The sequence below is a fragment of the Solea senegalensis genome, linkage group LG21, assembly GCF_019176455.1.
Source record: "Solea senegalensis isolate Sse05_10M linkage group LG21, IFAPA_SoseM_1, whole genome shotgun sequence".
NCBI classification, from domain to species: Eukaryota; Metazoa; Chordata; class Actinopteri; order Pleuronectiformes; family Soleidae; genus Solea; species Solea senegalensis.
This window is the reverse complement of record NC_058040.1, coordinates 15,932,770-15,947,928: the sequence shown is the minus strand read 5'-3', so window position 1 is coordinate 15,947,928 and position 15,159 is coordinate 15,932,770. Positions and strand designations below refer to the sequence as shown.

Genomic DNA, 15,159 nt, shown 5'->3' with positions numbered 1-15,159 from the left:
GAGGGACAGCGTCGTGATGTGCTTTTCCTTTGATTCCACATCGTCCTTGAGACACTGGAGAAGATTCTCGTGTTAAAGCACCGTGAGGTGATTAAGATTCAGGACGGGTCGCAGCACAGTTCACCTTGGACACTTAACACTTGGTGGCTCTGCTCGTTCTGGGACAGGCAGTCAGAGAAGCTGCTGCTGCGGCTGTTACTGCTGCTGATGATGATGATGTTACTGCTGCTGCTGTAACTGCTGCTGCTGCTGCTGTTACTGCTGCTGATGTAACTGCTGCTGCTGCTGTTACTGCTGCTGATGATGATGATGCTGCTGCTGATGCTGCTGTTACTGCTGCTACTGCTGCTGCTGTTACTGCTGCTGCTGCTGATGATGATGATGTAACTGCTGCTGCTGCTGTTACTGCTGCTGCTGATGATGATGTTACTGCTGCTGATGTAACTGCTGCTGCTGCTGTTACTGCTGATGATGATGATGATGTAACTGTTGCTGATGCTGCTGTTACTGCTGCTGATGTAACTGCTGCTGCTGTTACTGCTGCTGCTGATGATGATGTAACTGCTGCTGATGTAACTGCTGCTGATGTAACTGCTGCTGCTGCTGTAACTGCTGCTGCTGTAACTGCTGCTGCTGTTACTGCTGCTGCTGTTACTGCTGCTGCTGCTGTTACTGCTGCTGTTGTTACTGCTGCTGTTACTGCTGCTGCTGTAACTGCTGCTGCTGCTGCTGCTGCTGCTGCTAACTGCTGCTGTTGTTACTGCTGCTGTTACTGCTGCTGCCTGCTGCTGTAACTGCTGCTGCTGTTACTGCTGCTGCTGATACTGCTGCTGCTGTAACTGCTGCTGCTGTTGCTGCTGCTGTTACTGCTGCTGCTGCTGATGTAACTGCTGCTGCTGTTACTGCTGCTGCTGCTGCTGCTGCTGCTGCTGCTCACACCCTGGACAGAACCAGACTCAAAGATGTGCAGCATCTGCCAAGACAGGTTGTGGTGAAAGGACAAATGTTGTATCAAGTTTTATAGTATGATATATGTATAACATTATGATATAGATATATAGAATAATAACTTTTGTGCAGTTTATTATCAAACAAAGTCATTTTTTTTATCTGTAAAAATTCACACATCGACATGGAATAAAAGGCCACTTTTACAGAGCAGATAGAAAATATTCTCCTTCTTCTAATCCTAATTTCTGACAGGCTGATAAAAGCTGTAGTGATGCTGTCCTCCATCGTCCAAACTGCTTTCTCATCTCATCTCAGTCTCTTAAATCACATTTCAAAGTTCTCCTTCATCCTCAGTCTTTTATCCTACCATCCATCCTTGTTCCTTAATCTTCCCGGATTCTTCTTCTTCTTCTTCATCTCTCTCACGCATCTGAAACGAAATCTGCGTAAAATAGTCAAAGCCGAGCAGAATTATATCTGCACAACTTTGCGTTAGGTGGAAAAATCAGGAAACTCTGGTTATCTGTTTCCTCGTCTCCATTCACTGCACTTGTTTTTGCAGTGATGTGATAATGAGTTTGACACACACACACACACGCACAAACGAGTGTGACAATGAGAGGATGAGGTGACGGCGACGAGAGCGAGTCGAGGTGAGGAGTTTGTGTCTCGTACTTAAAGCCGACAGACTCACATCCTGCAGCTGCAGCTTTGAAGTTTGCTCTTTGATAATAAAAGAGTTAATTAAGGAAGAAAACACCACATGCTAGTGAGCAGATAACAGAAGAAAAGAAAGAGGAGGAGGAGGAGGAGGAGGAGGTGAGGGGAGAATGAGAGCAGATATGGAGCGTGGAAGTGTTATTGACAGCTCACCAGTTTCTCAAGTGTCAGAGTGGAGTTTGTGTGATTGACAGGAAGCTCACAGTCTGCACACAGCAGAGAGAAAGAAGAAGAAGAAGATATATATATATATATATATATATATATATATATATATATATATATATATATATATATATATATATACATATAGTGTGTGAACACTTTCTGTTCAGCTGGCCTGTTTTACCTCGTTTATACCTCGTTTATACCTCGTTTGTACCTCACTGTGTGGTGAAAAACAGACAAAAGCCAACACCAGGGGGCAGCGTCTCTGCAGCACAGAGTGTTAATGATGTTTGCTGATTGTGGGGCAGCAGGAATGAAGATAATGATTTAAGGACACACAGTGACATCACTCTGCTGACCTGGCTGTGTCTCTGTCCGCCCGCTCGTTTCCCTTTGTCTCCTTCACTTTCCCCTCTGATCCACTCTTACAGTGTGGGGCCTCTGTGGTTAATTGCCCCCTCGATCCATCACTCCTTCCTTGATTTACCACCTCTCACTTTTCCCTCACAGCTGAATGAATCTCCGTCGTCTCGTGTGTGTATTATGTTATTTTATCAGTGAGAGTTTACACAGACGTCTCTTGTCCAGCAGAAGCAGGAACAAAAGAACTTTTTGTATCCATGGTTACTCCCAATTTGAGTCTCTTTTTTAGCATTTTGAAAAGGGATATTTCAGGGTTGTTTTTTTGAAGTGTGGTGGCAACAATAACCTGCTTTGAGACACGGACGCTCAGTGAAAACTCAGTGAAAACTCAGTGAAAACTCAGTGAAAACGTGTTTGACACCCTTTTGTGACTAGAAACTGGAGTTTGTGTCACTTTGTAAATCGCTGCACCAAACCCCATCGAGGAAATGGACGATTTGAACACCACAGCACACAGGAGCTGTTGATCCACTGCTGCCTCCATCACTAAGTTCAAACGTTTTACTTTGAAACTCTTTGTTCAGATTGACCTCAGTGACACAAAGTGACCACACGAGGCAGCAGCGGACCAGCAGCGCCTGTGTCACCGTGAGCTAAAATGGCTGTTTTTTTTCACAGAACGTTGTCAAACCCACTGTCCTCTCTTTTTTTCTTCTCTTTTGTTCTACATTAGCCTCACAATCCCCCTTTCTTCCAACCTTGCTCGCCACAATCAATATTTCTTCTCTTTTTTTCTGCTCCTTGTGTTTTCTCCTCATTTTGTCTTCATTTGTCCGTTCCATAAAAGAAAGCAATCCAATCCCGTTTTAGTGGCTCCTCCGCTGCTCTCCCTGACCTCGCTCCATCATCTGCCCAAAACATAAGAAATGAGATTGTTTCTAAATCTTCAAATGTGCTGTGTCTTTGTGTTTTCAGCCGGGCTTTTATAAAGGCGTCGCGGGCTCACAGGTGACTCTGTCCAGCCTGGTGAACCAGTCGCGGGCCATGCTGGAGGAGAAGGCACGCCACCTGCTGACGGAGGCCGAGCGGCAGACCATGGGCTACTACGTGGAGGAATACCGGGACGGACACATCGGGGCGGAGCAGCTGGTCATGGCGCTGTTCGAGCTGCTCAACACGCACGCTAAAGTGAGGCTTTCATCGAGCTGTGACACTCTGTGTCCCTGCTTTAAATCATTTATATATACTGTATATGTTATTATATATATTATATAGAGATGATTTCAATGGACTTGTGGCAATATTATCAAATAACACTTTTCTAAAAGCAAACAACACTTTGTAAACACCAGTAAAAAATACAAATTACATGCAAATTAATTATCCATTTAATCATTCATGAATTACTGTGTTTTATTTGTTTGCATCGAAGTTTCACTTGCTGCGACTCTGTTTGGTTTTCTGTTTACAATTCTGTTCCAAATTCTACTTATAGTTCCAAATTCTACTTATAGTTCCAAATTCTACTTATAGTTCCAAATTCTACTTAAAGTTTCAAAATCTACTTAAAGTTCCAAATTATACTTAAAGTTCCAAATTATACTTGAAGTTCCAAATTATACTTGAAGTTCCAAAATCTACTCAACAGTCCAAATTATACTTATAGTTCCAAATTATACTCAAAGTTCCAAAATCTACTCAAAGTTCCAAATTATAGTCAAAGTTCCAAAATCTACTCAAAGTTCCAAATTATACTTATAGTTCCAAATTCTACTTAAAGTTTCAAATTCTACTTAAAGTTCCAAATTCTACTTAAAGTTCCAAAATCTACTCAAAGTTCCAAATTCTACTTATAGTTCCAAATTATACTTAAAGTTCCAAATTATACTTATAGTTCCAAATTATACTTAAAGTTTCAAAATCTACTTAAAGTTCCAAATTATACTTAAGGTTCCAAAATCTACTCAACATTCCAAATTATACTCAAAGTTCCAAAATCTACTCAAAGTTCCAAATTCTACTCAAAGTTCCAAAATATACTCAAAGTTCCAAATTCTACTTAAAGTTCTAAATCCCTCTGATTGGTCAGAGAGTGTCGTCACTGAAGAGTCATGAGTGCGACGTGTGACACGAGGATCAAAGTTAAAAATGCTTAAAAATCCTTTAAAAACGTGTGTTAATCTCCATCATTTAGCAAAGGAAATGTCTAAAATCCTAATATTTAACAGTCTGGTGTATTTACTGCTGAAAGCCGGCCATCGTGAGCTGGAAATCCTTTTTAATTTTACTGATTCTAATGAAAAGAACTCTCTATAGAACGATAACCCTAAAGAGTAGAGTAGAGTAGTTGAGTCGTGCTCGAGCTGTAAAATGGAAAAGCAGCAATTTAGAGTTAATTCAAGCACGAATGAGTAAATCCAACTTTGTTCTTAGAATGCACCATAAAATTGAGCGGAGGCCGGAGTGAACACTGCTGCACATTTATCTCAGCTCATAAATACAACACCCACGCTCAGACGTATGAAAAAATGTTTAATTGTTCTTCACGGAGACAGAGAGAGAGAAAAAGTCTGATGAGCTTCATAAAATGTGAAGACGGTCAATTCAGAAACATCGTAAAACTCCCATATTGTCAACTCTCATGTCTTATCTCACAAATCTACGTGTTATTTAGCTTCAGCCGAGTCACTGCACTGCACATGTGCTTTAACAGAGCTGGGATTCAAAGAATGGTTTAAAGAGAGTGTGCGCCATCTTGAGAGCATGTTCTCTTGATATTAGACAACAGTTTTCAACTTTGTAAACGTCTTAGTTCCCCGCACCAAACCCCATAGAGAAAATCATCCATTTTAACATCACAGCACACAGGAGTTGTTGATCCACTGCTGCCTCCATCAGTAAATTAAAATGTGTTCCTTTGTAAAATTCTGTGTTTGAAATACTTAGTTCCCATTCACTGAAGTGACACAAAGTGACCACACGAGGCAGCAGTAGACCAGCAGCTCCTGTGTCCACGTGAGCTAAAATCAGTGATTTTCTCTATGGGGTTTGGTGTGGCGTTTACAAACTTCACTTTCTTGTTCAGTCAAACTTAGAGATAAAGCAGAGAACATGTCCTTAAGATGTCATAGACTTAAGATTGTGTAAATAAAGACTGTTTGTTGTCCTCTCTTGTCCTCAGTTCTCTCTGCTGTCCGAGGTCCGAGGCCTGGTCACCCCGCAGGACCTGGAGTGTTTTGACGGGATGGTGCTGCGGCGTGAGATTCAGGCCCTGAAGGCTCGTCAGGGCAAAGCCGGAGCCGCCGCCATGCAGCCGGACTCCCTGTCCATGGTGTCCTACCCTGACACCCTGACCTCGTCTTCAGCCAGCTTCATGACCAACACCACCCTCAGCTCTGCACGGGTACCGAACCTTTATCACACCCTTATTATTATCCCTCTTTTTACCCCCGACTTTTGCCTTTTAGGGAGTAACCGTGGGTAATTAGCTCAGTCACAATCAGTGATTACTCACCTGCGGCTAATGCTGGAGCTACGTACGATCACGGTGAAGTGAGGCCAACAGGAAACTGAGGTTTGTGAACTGTTTGTTTCACGCACCAAAGCCCATAGAGGAAATCATCGATTTAACATCACAGAGACACAGGAGCTGTTGATCCACTGCTGCGTCCGTCAGCGAGTTCAAATGTCTTATTTAGTGACGTCTGTGTTTGAAATCCTTTGTTCAGATTAGCCTCAGTGACACAAAGTGACCACACGAGGCAGCAGTGCACCAGCAGCTCCTGTGTCCGTGCAAACTAAAAACGCTGATTTTCTCTATGGGGTTTGGTGCGGGAGAGTGAGCGGTTTACAAACTTCCGTTTCCTGTCAGCGACGGTTGTCGGAGTCTCAGCATCATTTTAAATGTTGCAACAAGAAACGTTAAATTTAATATATTTCAACAAAAATGTGACCAACTGTAAACTCACATCGTCCACTTTGACTTAGTTTATGATGTCATTACGTGCACAAAGCACGTATGCACAAATGTTGATGGATGGAGCTCTGACTCACTGTGTGTATGTGTGTGTGTCCGTCTGTGTGTGAGTGTGTCCGTCTGTGTGTGAGTGTGTCCGTCTGTGTGTGAGTGCGTGTATGTGTGTGTGTGTTTTGTCGGGTTGAGCAATGACACGTTTCAGCTTCTGCCCACTGAGATTGAAAAGTCTTCCTGCTGATGTGTGATAGCTTGTGTTTGTCTCCGCACTCCACAACCCCCCACACACACACACACACACACTGTCGCCCCCCCACTTCATAGGAGAGACTGCTCTGGCTGATAGATATGATGGAGGTAGGGATCACTGCTCTGAGAGAGACAAATACTTTCTAACACAAAGTCACACATGGATACAAAGAGAAGCTGAGACACACACACACACACACACACACACACACACACACGCACTGCCGCACGCTTACACACACACACACACACACACACGCGCCACACCTTTTTCACGCACACACGCATTACGCACGCTACGCAATACATGCACACACACGCATTACACACGCATACACACACGCACGCACACACACACACACACACACACACACACGCGCACACGCACACACACACACACACACACACACGCACACGCCAAGCGCACACGCATCACACACACACGCACACGCACATACACTATCAGGGGCATTTAATGCCAGCACACTATAGTAAAAATGCGTGTACAGCGTCTCTGCGATGACATCAAACCTCTAACATGTAAATTCATTCACTTTCAATGGACAGACGGGCGTCACGTAGACGTCACGCAGACACTGCACGCGGTGAACTACGCCTCAAATACGTGACATGAAGTCCACGCGTGACTGTTGATGAGCGTACAGGCACACACTGTGTAGTGTTTGTGGAAATAAACAGCGAGGGGGTCATTTGTGCCGTGCCACGTGCGCACGCAGCGGACGCCTGTGCGCACGCTCGTCTCAATGTACAAATAATGATTTACTTTATTTACAAATGCTAATATATTTATATATGTATAAAGACACCACACAGGTGCTGAAAGGTGACACGTCACAGACACATGCAGGTGACCAGTGACAGTAACATCCTCGACTCGGCAGCAGTGGATCAACAGCTCCTGTGTCTCTGTGATGTTAAATCGATGATTTCCTAAATGAGACAAGCGTGTGCACAGGCGTCCACTGCGTTCACACGTGCCATGACACTTATCACCCTCACCTTTCTTTATCTCAAGTTAACGTCTTTATGCAGACAATGAAGGCGTTTTAGTGTGCTGGCATAAAATGCCCCTAATAATGCTCACACAAACACACACACTCATGCTCACACAAACACACACACACATGCTCACACACACACACACACTCATGCTCACACACACACACACTCACACAAACACACACTCATGCTCACACAAACACACTCATGCTCACACAAACACACACACACATGCTCACACACACACACACTCATGCTCACACAACACACACTCATGCTCACACACACACATGCTGCACACACACACACATGCTCACACACACACATGCTCACACACACACACACACACACACACACACATGCTCACACAAACACACACTCATGCTCACACACACACACACACACATGCTCACACAAACACACACACAACACACACACACTCATGCTCACACAACACACACATGCTCACACACACACACAACACACACTCATGCTCACACACAAACACACACACACATGCTCACACAAACACACCACACAACACACACATGCTCACACAAACACACTCATGCTCACACAAACACACACTCATGCTCACACAAACACACACACATGCTCACACACACACACTCATGCTCACACAACACACACTCATGCTCACACATGCTCACACACAAACACACACTCATGCTCACACAAACACACTCATGCTCACACACACACTTCACTCACAAACACACACACACTCACACACACACACACTCATGCTCACACACACACATGCTCACACACACACACACACATCATGCTCACACACACTCACACACACACTGTCACACACACACATGCTCACACAAACACACACACACATCATGCTCACACACAAACACACACACACACGCCAAACAAACACACACTCATGCTCACACACACACACACACACTCACAGTCACTTGTGTTTGCAGTGATTTTGTTTGCCGTGTTTTTCCTGATTTAAAAACTTTAAACTCTGATGTGTAACCACAGTCACAGAGGAGTTAAAGGGACGGTTCAGGTGTTCATGTGTGCTTGTGTTGTGTTGTGTGTGTGTTGTGTTGTGTTGTGTTGTGTTGTGTTGTGCTGTGAGCAGGCAAACCTTCAGGCTGTCAGTAGAGGACAATATTATGTTTTTTTTTTTGTTTTGTTTGCTGTTTTTTTGCGATGCACAGAAGACGATATTGTCTCACCTGCACTGACAGCAGAAGACACATCTGGACGCTCATTAAAAAAGAGAGAATTCTCTACACGGCAGGAGACGCCGCTCTCGCTGGTGCAGACACACAAACGCAGCGTGCTGTGATTGCTCGCAGCGTCTTCGCTCGTAGGAAGCCGATCAACCGTTGTGATAAATTGATTGTCTGTGAGCGCAGCAGCTACAGTACGAGGGCTAATTAAGCTGAAGTGACGGTGCTTTTTGTCGAGTCAAAAGCAGCTTCCCACGTCCGAATATATCTCTCACAGGTCCTTCACAAATCACCTCCTCCTCCTCCTCCTCCTCCTCCTCCGCTGCAGCAGCAGCAGCAGCAGCAGCAGCAGCAGCAGGGACTGAGCCTCCAAGTCCGGCTTTGAACTGATCTCATGAGTGTCTATTCATTTCTCAGCACGGCACCAGGTTTTTAATCATATTTACAGATCATTTCAGAGTGAGAACACAACAGGAAGGGTTCCATAATACTTTCTGTCCTCCATGTCTGCAGGGCTGCTACGTATTTCCTCTTGCGCGGACGTGAATATGGTTCCATTCGTACTAAAGTGAGGGGATGCCTCACACACGCGTACTAGAGCTCACGATTTCTCACCGGGAGTTCATGCTCATTTGTATTTCCTTGAATTCTTGGAGTGACAGGTTGTACGGGTGGATTATAAGGAATAGGTTCAGGGCAATAAGCGACATAGAAGTAGGAAGATAGGAACAGTGCCGAGGTGGATCCAAGTGTGGAAGGAGACTGTGCAGCTGAGGGGGGAGGGGGTAAGGAGAGACAGGCAGCGATTTGGTAGCGTGAAACGACACATGAAAAGAGTCTGGATTGTCTTGTGTTGGCCAGACGACAATCCTTTAATGGACGGAGTAGTCGAGGGGTAATTTAGGGCCTTTAGGGGAGCATTTAAGTGGGTGGGAGCAGGTTAAAGCTCGTGGTGTACTTCCATTGCGCGGCACATGTAGCGGACGATGGTATACTAGCACTTCAGGGTCCTGTAGTATCCAACCTCGCCACCGGGTAGCGGCACAAGCTTGGACACATTCAAGAAGAAGACGAGAACGATGCTACAGCTCCCTCGGACAGAGGAGTCGGGGTGTCGGCCGGGTCGAGGATCGCCGGGTCGAGGCTCGGATGACCATTCTTCTGTTGTCTAAATGTTTTTCTGCTTGGTGAGCGGGGCTTAAAACTCCACCTACCCGCTGGCGAATGCGCTGTCCACGTGCAACCAACGTGCTCTTTGCACTCGGTTCCATAATTGAAGTGCTTAACTCTCTTCAAAGCTAGCATCACGGTTATCTTCTTTGACCGAGACGAGAATCCGTGGACAGAGTTGTTCGGAATGTTGTCGGCAGCTCGTGTACGTCAGCAGACGCGGATCATCATGCGGACCACGGTGGACCTTTGCTAACTCTCTGCGAGTTAGCGGGTGTTTGGGCTCCTGCAGCTCCAGCCAAGCTCCATGTTTCCATTTGAGTGACCGAAGTCAACGACAATAAACCGCTGCTTCACGTTCATCTACTCAAGTGTTTGGACTGACTTTGTTTGTGATGAATTGCTTGTTATGTTACTGGACGTTCTCCTGCTGGTAGATAATCTTACTCATGTGTAAACAGCAAACTCTAGAAACTCTAGAAAACGTCTGGACATTTTATTTTTAGACAATTCATGCCTGAAAATGGCGTTTTCCACTTGCAGAACATTCACCAATTTAAAATCCTTTGCCATTTGCTTTGGGATAAACACATCACTCTCCCTCCCTCCCTCGTTCCTCCCCCTCTTTGCTTCTCTGTCTCTTTCCTGCGTCTCGCAGAACGACAGCGTGGTGGAGAGTAATGGAGAGGATCCTCCGGAGAGTCTGAACACGCTGCTGACTGACATCTCTCTGGTAAGGTGCCTGCGTCGGCCTGATAACGTTGGCTAAGACAGTGAGGAGCAATCGGGAGACGGAAAGGAGGGAAATCGAGACGTGGCTGATTCTGTAGGATTTGTACACAATGGTACGTTCCAGTTGAACTGGGAGGTTGGAATTTTCCCAAGGTGCAACAAGGAAAGTTGGAATTCCAAGACTTTAAAGGCCCGTCTATACACAGATGGAGCCTTTTCGTCCATACTTTGTCTTCATCTTGGACGAAACGGAGCAATACCACTGGACATTTTGGGGGGGGGCAGTAGAGGGTCAGTAGTCCATTCAGTCAGGGAAACAAGATGTAGAGTTTGTACAGGCATTAATTCAAGGGTCTATCTACTGAAGCGAGTTGTAAAAAGTTGCGGTGGACATATGGACATATGGACATATTGAAATTGAAATCTCCGTCATCTCCATAGTGTAAATGTCCATCTGTAGGGTAGTGACGGAGATGACCTTTGGACGAGTGTAAGTGTTCCTTAACGTGACCATGTTCTGCATCCACACTGTGAAAACTGTCCCTTTAACTCTTTTGTGTCCAGTTTAATGAGTCATCCACACGGTGTTGTCCCACTGGTGTCTGTGGACGCGTCACTGCGGTCTCTGCGGTTACTTGTCTCTGTGGAACATGGAACGCAGAGTCTAATCATGATGTTCCTCCTGTTCTGTGCCAAGGCTCCTCCTCCGTCTTAATCTCCTCTTAATCTCTGCAAGGACAAGCTCAGTGTTGCACCTTAAGTTGCCGATTAAGTTAAAGACTGCCGGGCGACCTCAGTTTCCACGGCAACACAGCGAGCGATATCACGAGTACATGTCATTTGTTTGTAATGAACCACAGCAGACGGAAGAGAGGAAGGTCAAATCATTCACTACTTTTCTTTTGTGAAGTTTATTTGTGCTCATTTGTTTTTCGTGTGTTTCTCACGTCACTGTTTCACTCTTTGAGTTTGTGCATATTATGAAGAGGAGAAAAGTTTTTGCAGCGTTTTTTCTGCTGCACAAAGACTCGCTGTCGTATCTCTGTTTAGAAACAACAGGACAAGTGTGAAGTCGTGCAAAGCGCTCATTAGCCTCTCACACCAAACCCCTCAGTAAAACACGCAGCTCCTGCTCTGTCGCTCTGCCGCTGCCTCACGTTCTACGTTCGTGTCACTGAAGTAAAGCCGAGCAAAAGTTTATCAAACGCAGAAGTTTTAAAATAACATATGAACAGAGCGATGAAAGCAGCGCTGGATCAATGACGTGCTGCATTTGTCAGTGGACCCTGGTGTGGGCTGTTCTTTCACAAACGTCCCTGTCTAATGTTTAATGATGAAATAAAGAGGCCAAACATATTCTGAAGAGGAAGGTTTTCTCTGTTGTTATGGCAACAGGCCCTTTCACGCTCCTCTCTGATCACATACCCTGGTAGAAACTGTACAGTAGAACAGTTTTATCACCAGAGACAGAAAGGGTTAAAGTGACGGGTTGAATCCGGCGCCGGTGCTGTTAATGACAGGAACGAGTCACGTGACATGAGTCATGTGACATGAGCAGCTCTACTGGCACACAGAGCACAGTGACACTGACCTCACACAACCTCACTTTAATGTATGCAAACAAACGTTCCGCAGATTACAGCTCCATCACTCATGCGCTCACATTTTCTATTGCAGTATATTGTGCTACAATAAACTGATTCACCCCCTAATCAATGATGATGAATATCCTCTCACTTCAGGATGATGTACAGTCCGCCGCCACCGCCGAGCCCCCTCCCTCCTTCAAGCCCCCGCCCCCTCCCGGGGTGCAGAGGCGCCAAAGTAGACAAGAGCTGCGCAACAAAAGCGAATCCTCCCACTCAGGCTTGTACTTCACGGCCCCGCCTTCCCACGGCCACAGCAGAGAGGCGCCGCGCGCCGCAGCCCCGCCCTCACCTGCACCCGCACAACACCACAAACGACAACACCCCAGGGACCCGGCGGCGTCTCAGGACTACGCGGCCGTCAGAAAGAGAGATCTTTCCGCGCCGTCCAAGAAAGAGCAAATTAAAGCCGCGCAGTTGTCCAAGGTCGCCGCGCACAACATCGGCCCGTTTCCCAGAGTCCAGTCCCCCAGCAGAGGCCCCAAACCCGCCGCCCCGTCCCCGTCACCACCGCCGCCACCTGCACTCCCGGCTCCCCAGCCTCCCCCGTCTCTGCCCCTAAAGTCAGCGTCCCTGTCCAAAGCCTCCCCCGCGTCTAAAGCACAGTTTGTCACAGTGGAGGTTCACAGGCCGAACGCAGAGCCCGACGTCAACGAGGTGCGGCCGCTGCCACAGGCCCGAGGTGAGGAACCGAGATCACAGGAGTTGTGTAAATCCATGATTTTCTCTTTGGTGCAGGGAGAGTGACGCTAACTTCAGTTCCTTGTGATAAAACAGTGAGATAAAGAAACTCACATGATGTAGAGTTTATGTGGTGAGAACTGTCCCTTTAATGTGTAAATCATCACAATTTCAGTGCATCAGGGCAGAAAAATATCCCAAAGTGTCGAGTGTCGTGTGAGTATTTTTTCTTCAGTATCTGAATTTATGGTGCGAGACGCTCCGTCCTCGCCACTTCACTGGAGTGTAACTGGCTCCAGAAAGAATGGACAGACCCACTTTCCTTTTTCTGTTTTTTTATAATGCACTGGAGCTGCACATGCTGACCGTGCTGGAAAATGTCCGACAAACTTTTGAAGCTTCTTCTTTAGTTTGTAGACGTGACACAGCGGTGTTTGTCGTATTTGGATCTTCGTCACTGCGCTGTAGTTTCAATTAGAAGTCAGACGCTATTTATAATCTCTCTCTTCTATAATGTGGTGGAAGTAATGAGCAATCTTCCAGAACATTGTGTTCCATTACCACTGGAGCACTAATCTTAAATTAAATCTTAAATTAAATCTTTCTTCTTTGGTTTTAATGGTCAGTGTGTGTGTGTGTGTGTGTGTGTGTGGCAGTCGCTGATCAGTGTGATGTGACCGAGATTCCCTGACATCGTGTCTGCCTGCTCCCCCTCCCCTCCCCCAGGTGGCGCCCTGTCTCAGCTGTCAGACAGCGGCCCGACCCTCAGTGAGGACAGTGGCGTGGACATTGCTGAGTCAGCACACGTCAGCAAAGACAGCAGCCCCCATTCCTCACGCACTCGCCTCCCCCCGCGAGACACCCAGGGAGGCGGGGGGGACAAGCCCTCCAAACCGGTGAGGGGAAGGGGGCGGGGTTATTATCAGAAGAGCTGTGTCAGGGATTTCTTTTATGTGTGTGTGTGTGTGGTTAGAATACTTAAACATGGACGGACGGTGGACGCCATGTCAGTGAAACATAGTTGTGTCCAAGACAAGAGAAAAAGGTTCACCTTATAAAATCACCAGTTTATTATTATTGTGCTGCTTTTCTCCCCCACACCAAACTCCATAGAGGAAATACACGTTTTTAGCTCACTGGGACACCTGAGTCTCAGGGTGACTGGTGCCCCCTTTTGGTGAGTTTGTCGCTCTACGTAATAAAGACAAACTATTTCAAACACCGAAAGTTACGTAATAACACAGTTTAACTTACTGAAAGAGACGACAGTTGATTATTAACTCATGTGTGAAGTGATGTAAAAATCACTGATTTTCTCTATGGGGTTTGGTGCAGGGAGAGTGAGTAATCTACAAACACTTACCAGGTAAGTGTAACTGGAGTGATAAGACTGATGAAGAATGAAAGAAGAAGAAAAGGGGGAAACGACAGTGGGTTTGACAACCTGAACCACTCACTCTCCCTGCACCAAACTCCATAGAGAAAATCAGCCATTTTAGCCAACGTGGACACAGGAGCTGCTGGTCTGCTGCTGCCTCGTGTGGTCACTTTGTGTCACTGAGGGGAATCCGAGCAAAGAGTTTCAAATGCAGAATTCACAAAATAAGACATTTGAATTTAGTGATGGAGGCAGCAGTGGACCGACAACTCCTGTGTGCTGTGATGTTAAAATCTCTGATTTTCTCTATGGGCTTTGGTGCAGCAAATCACAAAGTGACACAAACTCCAGTTTCTAGAAACGTCAGCAACATAATGCAGAAAATAGACTTAAACTTACATAGATAAGCCGTTCTTTTCTTTTTTTTACATATGGTTGCGTTTTCTTGTCGTAGCCATGTTTGACTGAACCCGTGACCCGCCCACCTGTGACCGTATCTATGCACCAAACTCATCATCAGATCTTCTGGATAATAATCAGTGTTTGCAGCCACAGTAAAAACCATGGGTTAAGTTATGTTAGCTGAATGATGCACACGTTGATGAATCAGTGTGATTAACTGCTAATTAACTGCTAATCTTTCACCATAATCTGAGCTGTGATCGTATCCCTCTTCCATCTGTCTTTTTTTTGTCCTTTTTACTCATGTCATTAATTCACTCACATCACATCATCATTCACTGTCACTGCAGAGAAGCGTAATCAAAGATTTTAAATCACCCTCTGGTTCTTAATCGGTGTAGAATTATTTTACTTTAAGAAAAAGGTGAATGATTGCCGTCCAGTGGCTGTTTCACTGAGGCAGGAGGCGTAAAACATTGACTT

At 45.7% G+C, this 15,159-nt stretch overlaps 1 protein-coding gene across 2 annotated transcripts in view; it reads left to right on the top strand.

The window, feature by feature from the left end:
• Positions 1-15,159, top strand: part of whrna (whirlin a) — a 98,939-nt gene that overhangs the window by 72,407 nt on the left and 11,373 nt on the right. Inside the window, exons 7-12 of one of the 2 annotated variants that reach the window (XM_044011958.1) lie at positions 3,178-3,390; positions 5,384-5,605; positions 6,500-6,532; positions 10,496-10,570; positions 12,312-12,897; positions 13,623-13,792. In XM_044011958.1, the coding sequence (XP_043867893.1) occupies positions 3,178-3,390; positions 5,384-5,605; positions 6,500-6,532; positions 10,496-10,570; positions 12,312-12,897; positions 13,623-13,792 (1,299 nt within the window). The remainder of the gene's footprint in view (positions 1-3,177; positions 3,391-5,383; positions 5,606-6,499; positions 6,533-10,495; positions 10,571-12,311; positions 12,898-13,622; positions 13,793-15,159) is intronic. The other variant, XM_044011959.1, reaches the window with a different exon arrangement.